Below are 17,970 nucleotides of genomic sequence, written 5' to 3' on the forward strand. Positions count from 1 at the left end.
GCGGTGCTGGTGCTGACCGCCTGCTGCTGCTGCTGCTTGTCCGACCCGTCGCCTACGTGCTACCGAGCGATGGGAGGAAGGGGAGGCGCGGCCGGGCGGCAGGCGTGCTGGCGGGCGACCAGGAAAGCGCGGGCGAGTCGGCGGCTGGGAGAGCGCGGAGATTTGCGTAGCGAGGTCGCATGCGACGCTTTTTTGCGTTTCCTTTGCACCGGTATCCAAAATGCGTCGTATGAATGGGTGATCTGTTGGAGCCAGAAATTTGATAGGCAAAGCACTGTGCGAGACTTATTTTTGGGTTTGGGTAGCTTTGTTGGAGTCAGTCTAAGGAATGCTATTTAGGTCTATAATTTTAAGAATGTATTTTTAGTTCTCTAAACTTGTTAAGGGATGCATTGCACCATTGGTCCATTTTCTCTGCAGTGCACTACGGAGTACCCTCTCCGTTCCATTGAAAATGTCGTTTTATTTTTTTTACTTCTTGTTTGACCGTTTTTCTTATTTAAAAATTTTGTCTAAATATTATTTATTTTGTTATGACTTATTTTATCATTAGATATATTTAAATAATGATTTATTTATTTTATTATTTATATAAATTTTTTGAATAAGACGAACACGGTCCTGTTTGCTTCGCTGAAAAAACAAGCCGAAACATTGTTGCGGCTGATTTGTTGTGAGAGAAAAATACTGTTCCGACTGAAAAAGACGGATTATAAGAGGAGCGAACATGGCAAAAAATGTAACTGAGGGAGTACTACTTAACAAGGGACCCCATTCGCGTGCCCTTAAACCCAACTTGATCCGTTTCTTTTTTCATCCAAAACAGTATTTTTCTCTCACAAATTCCTCCAACATTTCTCCAAACCATTCAAATTCCTCCAACCAACACCCCGATACAGCACGTGTGTGGTCGTGTGCCGTGCCGTGTGTGCATATTATCACTTTACCCCCAACAGTCGCCGGCCGTCTCGGCACACATGCATGCATCCTACCTGCATTACAAAGTGACAGCACCTCTTTTCACCCAAAAAAAAAAAGTGACAGCACCTGCATGCTGGTGGCATATACTGTAGCTAGGTAGCCGTTGCGTGTAGCACGCCATACGCACGCTTTGCTTGCGTACGAGTGCTTCCTACACCTCCGCCGGCGGCGGCGACCGGCCAGCCAGCTGCTGCAGAGAGATGGGGCCGCAGATGCTTCGTGGCGCCGGCGGCGCCGGCGGCGCCGGAGTCCGACGACGACGTCCAGGACCAGTTGGCGACGAGGGCGTCGGCGGCCTCCGTGGGGCTGTAGAGGTCCCACCACACGTGGCGCTCCGGCGTGGCGCACGCCATCTCCTTGCTGACGCACCCCACCGTCGCCCTCAAGGGGCCCAGCCCGCAGCACGCCTCCATCGTCTCCTCCAATCCTATACATATCATCATAGCACATCAGCATCATGGCACAAAGTATTAAAGTGAAGTACGTACCTAATAAGCTATTGACTCGATCCAATTTGCCAATCATTCGACTTTAGTGATCACACACATACACATGAGGTAAGCTTTAGTGTTCTCCTACATGTCATTGTCAGACATGAGGGCCTGAATTTTTATTATTGTTCTGGTAACAATGTGCAATTTTGTCATTATTTGGTTATAGAAAAAAAAAGCTTGTCTCGTATATATGAGTTTGTCCTTAGGGCATGTTTGGATAAGCTAGAGCTACTTAATAGTTGTGCTAAAAAATTAGCTTAAATTTGATGAGGTTGGGTAACTAGTCGGCTGACGAATAGTTGAAGGCTTAGTTAAAAAAAACTAGCTAGCCCACCTATTATCCCTCCTGTTTGATGCAACGGAGCTGATTTTTAGCCGGCTAGTAATTAGCTCTCGTATCCAAACATGCCCTAATTGTACTGGCTAGTTGGTGTAAGTTTTTTTGCCTAAAAATTCAATCACCTAAAACATAGCCATTCTTCACGATTACACATATATAGTAATATATTAGCATATATTAATGCATGGATCTCAGATGCAAAGAAGATCAGATGGACATCCGTTGCTTTCCTGATTGAAGAAGACAGCTGGAGAATACTGTAATCGACAACTAGAGCCAGCCAGCCAGCGTTAAGCATCTGCATCTCCTCATCACGTCATTTTCAGCGCAACGCAAGCGATGAGGGAATCGCTGCACTCCGATCCCTTCGTTATCTCGCCGTAGACCCCGGCCGATCGGCAGGCACACACCGCCCGTGAGTATCACACATGCACGGAACAAACGCAAGAACACTGCAGGTAGTTTCCCCTGATTGATGAGCAAGGGCCATCGATCTCGTCTCGTCCTTTTAATTTGCTAGCTGCTACGTCACGTCGCTTAATTTTTTCTTTTTCAGTGACACACGAGCACAGCCACAGTCCACAGTCGTTGGACAGGGCGGGCAGGTCAGGTCGTCCAAGGATGCAAGTGGGTACTCCGACGACGTTGTGTTTTTTTTTTCCTTTTTACAATGTTCAGTAATCAGTATGCCTCAAAAAAAGAGAAAAAAGAGCATAATTGTGGTGAATTATTACTAGTGGCATGGAAGATTTGTTTTGTTTCAAGTCACTAAGATCCATCACTCTCACGTCGTGTCTATTTTCGATGACAAACAAAACCACGGTCCTTGGACAAGGCGCGTAGCATGTGATTTGTATGCCTCTCGTTTTCTCCGGGGAGCATGTGATTTGTATTGCTCTGTATGTCCACACACACACACACACACACACACACACACACACACACACACACACATATATATATATATATATATATATATATATATATATATATATATATATATATATATATATATATATATATATATAATATACACACACAAAGAGAGAGAGAGAGTATTCAGTAGACAACTACAAAATAAGTTATTCTGTAGCAACCTCCATTTACGATAATGTTAATACATATTTACAATAGTTGAGTTACTATAACACATGAGGATATTTACCATAACGTTATAGTAAACCACTTAGCAAGGAGTTACTATAATCTCGTAAATTAATATAGTAATTGTCGTAACTCAAAGTGGCTACAGATTAAATTATTTTGTAAGCTACAGTAGTTATATACGCACACACACGATAGGAACACCATTTGGTTGACAAAGTGGCCATGGTGACCACAAGAGGAAAAGAGCAATTTTTGTTCTGAGAATAAAAGAGCAATTTTTTTTTGTGATAAAGTCCTAGTAGTGGCACAGAGTTTTTAGCACGTTTTGCAGCAGTAGCAGGAAATCTCATATTATTAAACCTCAGCAGTCAGCAGTCAGGTTGGGTTGTGGGCTTACACCCTGCTTAGGGTGGTAATGGGCCGAGGCCCACCTGCTGTTTCACAGCTTAGTAGCCCTTTATCTATTTTTGTTATCAGGTTTAATTTTCAGTGTTCATCAGGGTAGTTGTTGGAAAATTTGGTACTTGTTAGTTGTTACTACCTTTTTTTTGTAATATATGTTCAATGATTTAATGTTTTTGAAGGAACAAAAACCAAGATTACTACTTTCTGAAGATAGCTCTAGACCTCTAGTAAGTGTAATGATTTATTTTAGTCCTCAAGTCTGAACTCTGAAGACATAGGCCTTATTTAGTTCTCTCCTAAAAGTTTACACCCTATCTTATCGAATGTTTGGACATATGCATGGAGTATTAAATATAGACTAAAAAATAACTAATTGCACAGATTGCGAATACTTTGCTAGACGAATCTTTTAAGCCTAATTAGGCCATGATTTGATAATGTGATGCTACAGTAATACATGTGCTAATGACGGATTAATTAAGCTTAATAAATTCGTCTCGCAGTTTACTGACGGATTCTGTAATTTGTTTTTTTACTAGTATCCGAACACCCCATGCGACACCCGATATGACACCGTAAAACTTTACGCTCTGTAACTAAACAAGGACCATACTTTTCATATGCGCGCTAGATGGGTTCAGCCGTTCAGGCAATGTTAAATAATTAGATTTAATACTTGACTATGACTTGATTAAACATGATAGTCTAGAGAAGAAACTGCATAGGACTTTTCAGATAGGATGCCATTCCGCTATGCTGTAACGGTTTATATCGTCTTTTGGCTTTCAGTTAAAAGACTAGGATTTCTGCCCTAAAATTCTAAAAAGAAACTGCACAGGAGTATAGAACAGTTAAGATTTCCGCAATGACATCACATAAGACCTGTTATTACTTCTTTATTCTTTGATTAAGCAAATGTTGGTAACATATTAATTTCTGACCATCGAAAAAGGCAGCATCCCTTTCAGAGTTTCGGACTGCAGCAAATGCTTCAGCTCCCCAACCGCGCACAAACAGGGCATCCTAGATACTTATACAATACATATTGATCGATGAGGATAGTTTCAAAGTCAATTCAAGCTATATGAGATGTTCTAAACCATGCCTTATCTTAAACTCTTGTAAAACAAAACCCTGTAGCCTATTTTTCTCAATCCACAGCCCTCCAATTCGTCGTTCCCACGTCCACCTCCAGCTCCCCGTTTATGGGTGACCGAGTGGACCAACAGTTTCCAAAAAAATATTAATGTATCTCTTCACTTCCATGACGCCTCGCAGCCTCCCTCTGTCATGATCTTTTCACTTGCCCTTCTGTCATTATTGATAGTTACTTCTCTTGCGGCCCCTATCTTCTATTTAGAGGGCTCTGGTCTCTTTGTTTTTTTATCCCATCGCAAGCGTAATCAGTACCATCCATATCACCGTAGCGGGAGCTTCGTGCGTCGTAGTCAATACCAACGCCATCGCAGATTGAAGCAGGCACCCGGCGGCAAGCTGCAGGATCGCTCCGGTGTCTACCCCCGTTGGCCCTACGCGGCTCTGTCTCCTCCGGCAACGGCAACTCGAGTCCAGCTTCGTCGGCCCCATGCGGTTCCATCTCCTTCGGCAGCGGCGAGCTGCGAGATCGATGGAGTCCACCAGCTATACCCACGCAACTCCGTCTCCTGGTGGCAGCGAGCTGCAGCAGCGTATGCGGCGACCCATGCTGCCGCTACATCTCTACCACCTAGACAGCGTCTGAGACACCGGCGGCAGGACAGACTGTATGGGACGAGAGGCGGCGAGGAGAGAAAAGCAGGCACTAAAAAAGGAACGTATAAGCTCATGGTTATTTACTCTTCAATATGCTGTTCTTTATTTTTGTATAATAATTTGTTCTTTAGGTATAGATCATATCATCTTGACATGTGCTACTGTTTTCTATATTTTTTCAGGATCGTTAGAACACCCGTCCCTATGAAATTTATGGCCCTGTTCGGCTTACTCCATATTTGACTTGTCCGGTTTCTTTTTTCAGTCGGAACAATATTTTTCTCTCACAACAATTCAGCCGGAACAGTGTTTTTCAGCCAAGTTTCAGACCAGCGAACGGGACCTATATGTTTTCTAATCTTTTGTTTTTTTACCAATATTTCTATTATATATTTCTATATTTTTTTTATGTTTCTGTGTTTTTTTTTACATTCACACGTTCCAAAGGGCCGGTAACTATAAATTCTTCCCGCTTCATATAAAGTTCTTTCTATAACATCTCTATTCCCGCAGCGACGCGCGGAGTATTATTCACCTAGTTCCAGGAGTTTCAAAGGGAAGAAAAAAAAGGAAAAGTTTTCACGAGGGAAGTACGCTTTTGTGGCTTCTGAGGAAAAGGTTTTGTATGTTCCTCAAAAACATAGTTATAGTCTTACAGTAGAGCAGATGATTATTGGCCAGCAAGAGACCAAAATGCAGTGTTCTGCACAACATTAGTTGCCATTGTGCATCATGATAGCACATTGATAAGTATACTTCCGTTTTAGATGCTGTATATCCTTTCCTTAGAAAACAACCGAAGGAAGAATAAGTGAGTGAAAGATTAGACGGTTACCGTACGTGCTGGGATTGGAGATGATCTCCATCATCCCCTTGTACACGTCGCAGAACACAATGTCGGCGCCGGCCAGCTGCGGCCGCAGGTCGTCCAGCCTCGCCGCGAGCTTGGCGTTGTACGCTTCGATCAGCTCGTTCGCCTCCTCCACGCAGCCGCCGTCGCGGGTGGGGATCCGCTCCCACATGACGCGCGGCGCGCACCCCAGCGGCGGCACCCCCATCACTGCCACCCTCCGCACGCCGGCCTCGTACAGCTCCTGCACGCACGCACACGACAACGACGACATGACGCGCGTCAAAACTCAAAATTAAACCGAGTACCGCGTGCAGCTGCGAAGGAGAAGACCGTACGCACCGAGACGGCGCGCGCGACGCGGTCGGCGAGGAGGCGGGCGAACCCGCGGCGGCCGTGCTTGGGCGCGGCGGCGTCGGCCTCGGCGGGCCCGCGCGCGAGCAGGCACGCGTAGGCGTCGGCGCCGAAGGACAGGACGAACACCGCGGCGGACTCCCACTCCCCCGGCCCGGCGGCCTCGAGATGCAGAAGCTGCAGCGTCTCGGAGGCGAGGCGGACCTGCTGCCCGACGGCGCCCATGCGGAACACCGACGAAAACAGCTGCCCGCCGCCGCCGCCGAAGTTGACGCCCCGCGCGGCTTCGGACGCGGTGCCGTTGAGCGCGGAGATCGGTGGCGGCGAAGGTAGGCCCATCCTGGCCGAGAGGAGGTCCGGGATGCGGCGCCGTGCCGCGGGGAAGAAGAGGCACGGGCCGCCGGAGAGCGAGGACGGCAGCGCGGCGGTGGTGGTCAGGTTCAGCGGCAGAATGCTGCTCGCCGTCGCCGCGCAGCCGACCGTGGAGTCGCCCAGGACGAAGAGTGCGGTGGCCGGGGAGTGAGGCGGTTCGGCGCCCGCGCCCGCGCCGGTGGTGAAGCGGAGCAGGACGAAGAGGAGGAGGAGGAGCGCCATGCGTGCGGTGTTGTGGCGCGAACCGGTAGCTGGCGTTCGCGGCGAGGTCGAAATGGAATGGTGCTGCCAACTGACAAGTGGGTCCCGGTCGAAGGCTCGAAGCCAAAAGTCCTTTTCCAGGTGGGCCCGTAGTGGTAGCGTGTCTCGCAACATATTTGCACGAACACCCCTGAAGTAAAAGGAAAATACCGTCTGTGCAGCAGATGCCGTGCCGTGCCGTGCAGGTGCGGGATCTCTGAATCTCTGACGCCCAAGCAGGTTCGTCTCCTCGGATCTCGCCACCTCGCGGAGGGAGGGGGAAGAGGAAGCGCGGAGACTGGAATCGGGGCCCAATCGGGCGGCGAACGCCCTGCTTCGGTCTCTCGATCGGCGAGGTAAGCGAATCGCGGTGTGATGCAATGCCGCTGCTTGCCCCCTCTTTTCTTTCTTTTCTTGGAGGAATTTCATGCGGACTGGGCTGGATATGTTGGTGGACGCGACCTTTCCCAAGATTCCTCCCGCAGAAACAGAAACTACCTTCCATATGAAGAAAAGCGCTTAAATTTTGGATTTTGTTTCCATGTAGGCTGTGAGCTCGTTGTTGGGGTTGGGCAAGTAGCTGCGAGTCAGTGAAAATTGCTTCCAGCGTTTTGATTAGTTGGGCGTAGATTCAGTTGCGTTTTGCGTGTTCCAGTTTGTGCAGCACGCTGGGTTAATTTTGCTGGTCATTGACTTGCTTCACTGTATTTCACTTAGGAAATTTCTCTACGGATTTTGTTTATTCGGTTTGTCCTTTACTGGGAACCGTCCAGTTTTGTATGTCATCATTCTCTGTGGGCTTTGATTCGTGTTTTAACTTCTAAAGCTATTCCTGGGATCGTTGTGGACCAAGAGCATATTCGGTAGTTAGTTTGGTCTTGTTCTTTATCTATTGGTCACCTGTTTTCAGTGTATATTCTTCTAGTGAGACTTTGTGATATCTTCCTCTCACAGCAGGCATGAATCATACAGCCGGCTAGTATGGCCTCAAAAGCTATAAAAAGAAGGCCTTGCAGCACTGAGACTGATAAAACAGCTGAAAAAGATATGGATACAACACTGTCAGATCCTATAACAGAACCTCTTCTAGGAAATACTCCTCAGGAAGTGAAATCCAAGGTTCGTAGCTTCTCCTGGAAAGTTAGGGTCGTCGACCAACTTTTGGTTCATGCCTTCTGAACAAGCACTTTCTTTTATTTGTCTTTTTTGTAGATATATGAGCCTATTACACGGTCAGGTTTCTTGGATGGGACGAGACAGGAGTGTCTTCGTTGGGCACATCTTCTAGCAACTTTTGTTGCTCAATCTGCAAGAAACATAGGTACTTTTCATGAAACCTTAATCCACGAAGAGCTAGATGCTATGTTGTTTTCCTATGTATATCAAATAACCTACTCCTACAGTCCTAGTTGATTAATTCGTCATCTTTGGCCAACTATTTATGGGTTATCATTTGGGTGTTGCTGATAATTCTGTTTCTAGAAACATCTACTTGTCTCACATTTTTTTCTTTAGTGATTTGGACATCATCTTACAGGATAGGTATTGATAAGAAAATGTATGTTGGATTCTGTATAGAAAATCCTCTACTACAACAATTATGTATTGTTTGTGTTGAAATTCACCTCTGTCATTCTTTTCTGAGTTACACGCTGCAGCTGCACTTACTACTGTTATCACTGCCATTCTGATGTTCCAGTGTTCTAAAAAGGCCCCACTTTTCACTTGCAGTAAATGTTCTTTCTGAATTTGGATCTTGGCTAGCAAGACTCTTTGGTGGTTCTGCTTCCAAAAGTTCACAAAATGGACAGACAGTTCCAGTTAATCTCAGTCCATTACAGGTACGGTGGTGCTTGCAAAGGTCCTAGTTTCATTTGAATTACTATACAACAATAAGGGAAGGGAGTTGTTTCATTGGAAGCATGAGTTTCTTATCATTGAGATTTTGTTCTTAGTGTTAGTAGAAATGTGATATTAGTATAAGACTAAATTATCGTATTCCCCTTATAGCCTATATAAGCTTAAGATCTTGGATTGGTTGATTGGTGCTTAAAGTAAACACCTCTGGCTACCTCTGCATCTGCATGTCTCTTTTTAGATGCGAGCAGAAACAGATAACAGATGTTCATGTTTGTTTACATCAGCCGTGAAGACAACTGTCAGTGTATCCATGTCACGTGTTGTTAATTTCTTTTCAGTTGATTTTCTCCTTGCTGACATGTGTGTTTATAAAGGAAATCCAATGAATCCTTCTTCCCTTAGTTTAACCTTTCTGGAGAGCAGCTTTATATATTCTTGGTTTCCTTCTGGGTTGCCAAAGTTCTGTTTACATTGCGCAACTTTGTTATGAGACTGCGTTCTGTTATCTGACACTTGACAGTTTCACTTTATAGGAAGAAAGGTTAAGATTGTTGAGACAAAGGATAGATGTGCCATATGACTGCTCCTCTGTCAAGCATCAGGTTCTCATTCTGTATATAGTTTACTTTTATGGCATCTCTTTTCTTATCAAATGAATGCCAATTTTATCCCTGGGAAGAATGGGACAAATGTAATTGAATTTGGTATGTGATATTCGTGACCGATAAAGGCATTGTGATTCAGAAGAAATAATATCCTTTTCTGTTACAGGATGCCCTGAAAGAACTTTGGAGGTTGGCTTACCCTAACAGACAACTTCCTCCTCTGAAGTCAGATCTCTGGAAGGAGATGGGCTGGCAGAACTCGGATCCATCAACAGATTTTAGGTGCAGTTCCTCAGTGATGATGTTTCTTGAAAAATTATCATGCATTATGTTGACATGACTTGAGCCGTATGATTTGTATTTTAAACTATCCTATGCTTGCAGGGCAGGTGGATTCATGTCCTTGGAGAATCTAATATACTTTGCCAGAAATTACCCAGTATGTTTCTATTCATCCTTGGCACTTACTCTATAAATCGTCCATCAGTGGGTGAGTCAGTTGTGTTTAATGCTCTGTAGTTGATTTTACATGCAGGATTCCTTTCACAGGCTACTGCATAAGTCGGATGGTAAGAGAGCTGAATGGGAGTATCCTTTTGCAATAGGCGGCGTAAACATATCCTATATGTTAGTTCAAATGCTGGATTTACAGTCAGGTGATTGAATACAATAACTACTAAAATATTTCAGTATCATTCAGATTCATTTTCCCTTCGCACTGCCTTCAGATTTTGGTTCATAAGCAGACAATCTATGGAGAATGAGGTCTTATTTTTTATACCTCTTTGTAGGAAAAATGAGAACAAAAGCTGGTGTTCACTTTGTTCAACTACTCGAAGATGACGATGTGGCTTTCGATAACCTTTTCTGTGTAGCATTTCAGGTGCTTGATTCTCAATGGCTTGCAAGGCGAGCTAGTTATATGGAATTCAATGTGAGCATTCTTTACTAGGACAACAATTTATGCATGCTAATGGTTTCCTATGTCATCATCCAGTTTGAGTTGATTATCTCTATGTCCATATTATCAGGAGGTTCTGAAGTCTACACGGGTTCAGTTAGAGCAAGAGCTTACTATCGGAGGTATTTCTCGCATTCAAGACATGCCATCATTCAGAATGCTGAAAGGCTAGCCCTGTTTATACTTCACAGGAAAAGAGATACATTTTAGATGTCAATAGGTTGTTTAAATTTGTTGTCCATTCTTTCACTGGATGTTGAAGATGTGATGTTGTGTATGTCCATGCATGATGCCTTGAAAAGAAACGACTTCTCTGCAACTCCTGACATCAAGATGTGATGCTGGTGTATATTGGTCCCTACCGGCCTAGTTTAAAGCTACAGATCATTTATGATATATTGAAAAAAAAACTACGACTTTCAGATATCATTTTATTCTCTGGGCAACTAGTGACAGATTATTTCCGAGTGTCAGGGTAAATTGTCTGCTTCTGCTTCTGAAAGCATGTCATATGTATGGAAAAAAAATACACATTTTTTTTTGAAGACTAAATATAGAAGGTAAAAAAGTGTTCCTTAATCTGGAGCTACTAGGGTCACAGCCTTGTAAACTGTTCAAACGAACAAATCTATGCTGCATTGGCAGCATTGCCATGATCATGCCATGTAAAACTTTGATACTGCACAACTACTTCAGATTCAGGATGTGATTAGTTGAATCTAGGCTAAGCGAGACAATGACAAACCTTAAGGTTAGTCAAGCAGCCTGGAACAAATTCAAAGAATTAAGGAACATCAACACACTTGTCTAATGCCAAGCTGCCATGGGCTTTCTACAAGAAAGTTCAGCTGCTTTGCAGCAGTGGCTCTGTGGCATTGGACAAATCAAGTATACCCAAGACAGGACACCTGAAAAGTGAACCTCCTTGGATATCTCACATAGGCACGCACGCCACGCATGGGTTTCAGAATCAATTGCACACACTGATCATTGTTGGAGGTTGTATTCCCTCTTCCATATCTGAAAGAACATCCTTCATCTGACCATCACCTGCTTCAAACAGACTGAAATCTGCTGCCAACAGACTGAAATCTGCCAGACCTACACCATCCTTGCTACCTTCATCAACTGCAGGACACCCATCGAACAGGCATCCAATGTTGCTGTCGAAGTCTGCATCAGTGAACCACTCGCTCAGATTGATTGAGCTGCCAAAGTTAGATCTTGACATGGTGTCTAGCTCATAATCCATGCAAGGGCTCCATAAGCTCTCTTCGATGCCTGTCGTCGACTGTGATGAGGGGCTCCGCGATGTCATCAGGCTCTGCATTCTCATCAGGTTCTGCATTGTCATCGGGTGTCTTCGCTTCGCTTGACACAGACTCTTGGGCTGTAGTTTCAGTTTCACTCTGATCAGGTTGAGCTTCTTGGTTGAGTGCTGGCACCACCTGTGGTTCCTGTTGGAGCTGCGCCAGGAACAGTGGGTGGTCCAGGTAGCAGCTAATGTCGAAGTTGGTTACAGCATTGACACCTCGGTATTCAATGGCCTGCAAGATCATAGGCCTTGGCTGCCTCTTCTTGAGTGTCTGCAGAAACAGAACGAATGGTAAGTTTGTCTGAATGAGTGGATAAAAACGGAAATTTAGACATGATGCTTTGCTAATATCTTGAGAGGCTCGCGCTTCACAAACGACTGTGGACTTCGGTCAGGCGCAAACGCCATGGCCTCCAGGGCGACGATGCGTGCGCTCTATGTGGCCAGGAGCCTGAGACGGTGGAACACCTCCTACTCGGCTGTGCGTTCGCCAAACAGGTGTGGTTCACGCTACTTCAGCCATTGCAGCTCGACACTCTAATGCCGGAGCACGACATCGACGTCGCATCGTGGTGGCTGCGCCAGCGCTCTAGGGTCGACTCGTCGGACAGGCCGCTGTTCGACTCCTTGCTGCTGCTTGTCGCTTGGTCCCTGTGGAAGCAGAGGAACGGAAGGGTGTTTGGCAGACCTGCTTCAAACGTGCTCGCTGTCGTCTGCGCTGTGCTGCATGAAGGGGAGGAGTGGGCTCTTGGAGGTTTCAGGCCGTTTGTAGCCTTGACCGAGCTCTGGTCGCAACATCTAGGAACAATGTAACAACTCTTAGCGTATCCAGTAGCTTAGGGCCCGTCTGCTCGGTTCTGGGTAGCTTCTCGCCGCCTGAGCCGACTGTTGTTGTGTTTTAAACTCCTTCCCTCTTAATGAAATACGGGTGTAATCCCGCTCGCGAAAAAAGCTAATATCTTGAGACACTCCACAGTGCAAAATTTGTTCAAGTGCCATTGTTCTTAGAGTACACAGTGCCTCTAGAAAGTAAGACACAATATTTGGTGACAGATTCTGGTAAATATATGTTTTTGTTGGTTTAGAGAAAACAACATGCACATAGATTATGCTTAATGGGAGGTACTGAATTGCAGACAATGGCTGTTCACTAATCTGAATGGACGGTGGTGGCTGCTTACTTGCACATGTGCCCGTCACTGGACATGTCCAATCTCAGTGCAACTAGTTAACCTTTGTGTTTTCCTCTGTCACTAGCCTTTTATGATGGTAATAGAGGTGAAAGCAAATCTGTGGTCTGGAACTTGAATCTTGATCTAGTTTTGACACAGGTCATGCTTGATGCACGTGAAGAGATCACTGGCTGCTAATGCTGAGTCACGCAGACAAGTTAAAAAAAAGAAGAGAAAAGGTCGGCAGTGCTGAGGAATTGAAGATCCCTAGGCACCATCTTACTGCCACTAGCAGTGGATGGCAGGTGAGTGGCGACTACTCCCATCACGTGCTTATCACATGAGCTTGGAGGGTCATGCAGTTTTGGCTGGTAATTAGCCAACAGTTTGCCTGTTTTATGCCACTAATTTTTAGGGCAAGTTGGACTGTTGAGGATCAGCCATCTGGGGATTGCTCACAGGACAGTAGTATCTTGGTCTCATGGTCTTGATCTTGACAGTCAAGAAAGGGAAATATTTTTGGGCAGGAAAGGTGCATCAGTATTATGCTCCTGTAGTATGATCTGATTTGATGGATGGTCAGATCCAGTGCTTTTCTTTGTTTTTTTTTAAGAGGCATAGCAGTAAGGGAATTGCCAAGCCTGCATTGAAATACGAGCCATTCAATTGTGTAGGAGTTAGGTTGATCAACCTTCATAAAAACTGGTTAAAGTTAGGTGGTCCTTGCAGTAAGTAGGACAATTCCACAACAAACAAGAGTTGCACTTAAATGCTGGAATAAGGCCCCGTTTAGAAGCCAAAAATTTTTGGTTTTGGGTACTGTAGCCCGTTTGTTTGTATTTGGTAATTAGTGTCTAATTATAGACTAATTAGGTTCGAAAGTTTCGTCTCGCGATTTCTCACCCAACTGTGCAATTAGTTTTTTTTTTCATCTACATTTAGTACTCCATGTATGTGCCACAAGATTCGATGTGACGGGTACTGCGTAAAAATTTTTGGGAACTAAACAGGGCCTAAACTGATTTCTCAAAAGAAGTGCAAAGAGCATGAAACTATAGATATATCATTGAGGAACATAGTACACTGCTTGTCCATCCATACCAAATGTTCCCAGGTAGAGGTACTTGTTCCCAAAGACTCGCCCAATCCGTGCCTCCCATCTCCCGTTATGGTGATGCCTAGAACATCATTGAAAACATCAAGAACATAAAAAAATTCATTCTTTTAGCTTATATAAACCGAAGGAATTCAAGGCATGCATCTCTGAAGAAAATAAGTAGTCTGTGATGCATGCAGTTCAGAGCTGGCATTTTTCTAGGTGCACAACACAATGCCTGACGAGTGATGAGTCATGCATGCATGATGCATGGCTCTGATGTTACAGGTGGACCTCATCTTGTGCTGTGTCACCCAACTAAAGAACACCAACGTGAGTCAGTGGGCAACCTGGACCCCATTTCAATTCATCAGTGCCATCCATTTTTGGCACTTGGAGCTGCACAGCTTCTTGCTGCCAGGTGTGTCCCATGGTCAGTGCATGTGCTGAGCTAGCAGAGTACTACACTCTACAGGAATGATAGATCCTACTAGCAACTACTCCTATGTCCCCCCAAAAAATGACAATTACGGGTTTGGTGTCAGTCAATCCTTCTTAAGTTTGGCCAGGTTTGTCGAAAACATTAGTAATATTTTTATTTGTAAATATTTTTTTTTATAAAAATTTGTTCAGGGATCTATCTAATGATACTAATTATGTACCATAAATATTAAAACTTTCTTGTATATACTTGAACAAAGTTCAATGTTTGATTTCTCAGGAAGCGACGATAATGATATTTTTTATGGGACGGGAAGAGTAGTGACTAGTGAGAGGGTTTAAACTAACAATAGGTGATCAGGACAGGGGGAGTAGTGTCTAGTGAGAGGGTTTAAATTAACAATGGGTGATCAAGTCACGATGTAGGTGTTGAAATCAAGATTAGTATAATGCAGTAGATTAATACTAGGGAGTAAGCACCTGGCAACGCCTCTGTACTTGGAGACGCCCCTGGAGAAGCCGCTGCTCCTGCGGCGGAGGGAGGCCAGGTACTCCTCCCGGGACACGCCCTCCATCTCCGGCATCTCGCTTGAGTAATCCTCCACCTGCATCAGTCAAATCACCATGCTTAATTAGCCGACAGATTTCATCTAATATACTAGCAGTACTCCTACTGTTAACACGCATAGGAACCGCAAACAAACTTTGACGGCCAGTTACTACTGCCGCTCTGCTTGCTTACGACCACACATTAATGAAGGCTAGTCTTGTCCGCGTTTGTATAATGCCATGCTTCCTACCAGTAGTAGTAGTTGCAAGAAGCCGACAGGGGTTGTGAGCTCATTGCTCAGTGTCACCATGATTTGTTACTACTAGCAGCTGCCTGTCTCGTTCATAAATATTTCAGCAATTTTTTCTTTTAAAAAAAAATCCATTTCTCCTTCAGTCCCTTCCTCTGGGTTCTTTGGCCATGCACATTGCTTTTGTTGCCATGCATGACCAGGATACATAACATCCTGGCTGGCTCTTGCTAATTAAATGGGGAACAGAACACAAACTTATTTTTGGTGCAAACAATGCCAATTCTTGCCTTTTATGTAAATATAAGGAACAGACAATTCTTCAGAGACAGAGTACAAGGAAGCAGGGCCGACAGTTTTGTGTTCCTAGGATAAGAGCAGACGAGCAGCAGTGCAGGAGGAACTTACAGGGAAGTTGAGCAGAGTCTCAGGACCCCAGTACTTGAGAGCTGCAAGGTCATAGGCACGAGCAGCTGCCTCCTCGCTGTCATACGCCCCTGCAGATCATGCATGTATATATAATTGACCAAATTAATCCCGGTTCCGCCCAAGTTAAGACAAGGACGCAGATCGCAGCACGATCTGGCGACAAGTAACATGAAATAGAAATCTGGCAAGCATGACCAAGAGTCCCAGCACGACGTAGATATATTTAGGAGGGAGGTGGGGGGCTTGCTGTGGGACTTACCCAGATAGACTATTGAGGGATGCAGTCAGCAGCAGTAGATCACAGCCACATGCAGATCACCGGCGCAACGCAAAGGGGACCCCCACAAAGATGGCAGAAGAAGAAAAAAAAAGGAGATAAACAAAGCCTGATCAGAATGTCAGCCTTAAGAAATTCGGTGCACTTTTGAAAAAACGGATCGCTATGCATCAGGATCCTTGCACAGTTGGGTTCCTAGTATTGGTTTTGTTATGGTACTACTACCAACACCATTATTACTGCTTAATCCTCGTATTAGTAAGATTTTATTTGTTCCTCTTTTGAGAAAATACACTAAACAAGATGAAAAAGGGCAATTTTTCATCAGCAAGAATACAGTATTACGACAAAAACACTGCTTGAAGACCATTTCCATGTAAATATGTGTGTGTGTGGATGAATTCTGGATGATACTGTAGGAGTAACAGCAAAGAAGCAGCAGCACAGTTACACACCTTGCCTGCCTTTCTTCTTGTTGTGGAGCGCGGCGAGGCAGTGCTTGTCCCAGAGATGTGCCTCGAACCTGCCCGTCCACCTGTGCCTGTTGAGTGTTGACATGCAGCGCGACGCGTATATATGAATGAATGTCGGTGAGCAGCAGAGGCATTAAAATTTCCAAATTTTTTTTCTTCTTTCTTACGGCGCTCGCCCAAGCAATAAGTACAGAAAAGAAAGAAAGAAGGAAGCTGAAGGGAGAAATTAATCGAGCACCAACAAGATGGATGGCAGCAATGCAGATGAACCAACTTTTCCTACTCTATGTTGTCAAAAAAAAAATTCCTACTCTACTACTCGCTACTAGCGATCAGAAAACGACTTCTTTTTGTCCTCGGACTTACTGAAAGCGATGTGTGGAAATGGAGCCGGCGGGAGCAGCAGCGACGAAAGAGACGGCATGGGCTGGGCTCGGCACACAGGGAGCACAGCAGAGGAGCCGCGCCAGCCGCGGCATGTTCGATCGACGAGCGGTGGAACGAGCAGGCACTGGCGGCGGCGGCGGATGTGACATGCATGTGTGCAACTGAAGGTTTGGCGGCGATCGCAGGGTGGAGGAAGGAAGGGCGGGAGGGAGCAATCCGGCGGGGGTGGTGGGGGGATTCGCAGCCGCCGCTGGCCGGCACACCTGCGGCAGAGCAGGGGGTGGAGTGGAGATGGATCGGAACTCCGGTGGCTGTGAGTGAAGTGCGGTGGAAAGAAAGAAAGAAGCGAACTTTGCGGCAATGCAGGATCCGCGGGCGGCGGGTGTGGGGTGGCTGGGATCGGGAGGAGGGAGCCGTGGGCCACGGGAGGCCGGAATCGAAGCGGTGGGAAGGGAAGGGAAGGGAAGGCATGCAGGCGAGAGACGCGTACCTGGTGACTCCCCTGTAGACGGAGCTCCTCTTCCCGGCGGCGGCGGTGGCGAGAGGAGGAGAATCAGCCGCGGCGGGGTCCTTGCGGGCCCTCTTAGGCTTGGCGCCGGTCTTGGCCTTGGCCGTCGCCGCCGCCCTCCGCCTCTTTCCCGGAGGGAGGAGGACGGTGTCCGCGGAGACGGAGGACGAGGAGGACGACGGCGACGGTGGCGGCGGCGGCGTTGGAGACTGCTGCTGCTGAGATCTCTCCATGTCCATGGTGGTCTCCGTCCCGTCGTCCCCCCTCCTCGATGAACGGTGGTGGTGGCGCGGTGCAGGGGAGACGCGGCGGTGGCGAATCTGGCGGCGAGGCGAGACGGGGCCACGGGAGAGGAGGGTTTTTATAGAGCGGTGGCTGTGGGGGCGGGGGGTTTTGCTCTGCCAACTGCCATTGCTGTTGTTGCGTGGCGCGTGCGTGCGTGCTTCCCGTCCGTCCGGCTGGCCCGGGACGGCCTCCCGTTGTGCTCTGCTCATGCTCGCCTGGCATTTCGCCATCTCGGTGTGGTGGTGCGCAGGTGCAGCAGGTCTCGCTGTGCCGCCGCCTACGTGGCATGCCGCCGTGAGGAGGCAGGTGACAGGTGGACGGACACGGACGCGCCTCCCCACCTGCCAACCTCTACTACCTCTGGGACCGGGAGTAGCGTTGCAATGGCATGGCAGCGTGGTTGCGTCAGCGGCGAACACATGTTGGACGTGCCGTGTCCTGATGGCGGCGCCGCGCTTGCAGTCCC

General features: G+C 46.4%; 1 protein-coding gene and 2 pseudogenes across 2 annotated transcripts; 1 reads left to right on the forward strand and 2 right to left on the reverse strand.

Annotated features, from left to right (window-relative positions):
* Nucleotides 1–1,132: 1,132 nt before the first annotated feature.
* LOC136486109 (GDSL esterase/lipase 7-like) lies at nt 1,133–6,994 on the reverse strand (annotated as a pseudogene).
* A 65-nt stretch (nt 6,995–7,059) lies between these two features.
* Nucleotides 7,060–10,898, forward strand: LOC136486110 (uncharacterized). Of its 2 annotated transcripts, none has more exons than XM_066482896.1 (10): nt 7,060–7,251; nt 7,850–8,014; nt 8,108–8,216; nt 8,627–8,736; nt 9,289–9,357; nt 9,527–9,642; nt 9,745–9,799; nt 9,896–10,016; nt 10,152–10,294; nt 10,392–10,898. In XM_066482896.1, exons 2-10 carry the CDS (start codon nt 7,877–7,879, stop codon nt 10,491–10,493), a joined length of 963 nt encoding a protein of 320 aa, XP_066338993.1. In that variant the 5' UTR covers nt 7,060–7,251; nt 7,850–7,876; the 3' UTR covers nt 10,494–10,898. The 2 variants fall into 2 exon arrangements, with proteins under 2 accessions (XP_066338993.1, XP_066338994.1); XM_066482897.1 differs by having other exon boundaries at nt 7,853–8,014; nt 10,392–10,897.
* A 175-nt stretch (nt 10,899–11,073) lies between these two features.
* Nucleotides 11,074–17,970, reverse strand: LOC136486111 (AP2-like ethylene-responsive transcription factor At1g16060; annotated as a pseudogene).

Source organism: Miscanthus floridulus, chromosome 10, assembly GCF_019320115.1.
Source record: "Miscanthus floridulus cultivar M001 chromosome 10, ASM1932011v1, whole genome shotgun sequence".
Taxonomy (NCBI): Eukaryota; Viridiplantae; Streptophyta; class Magnoliopsida; order Poales; family Poaceae; genus Miscanthus; species Miscanthus floridulus.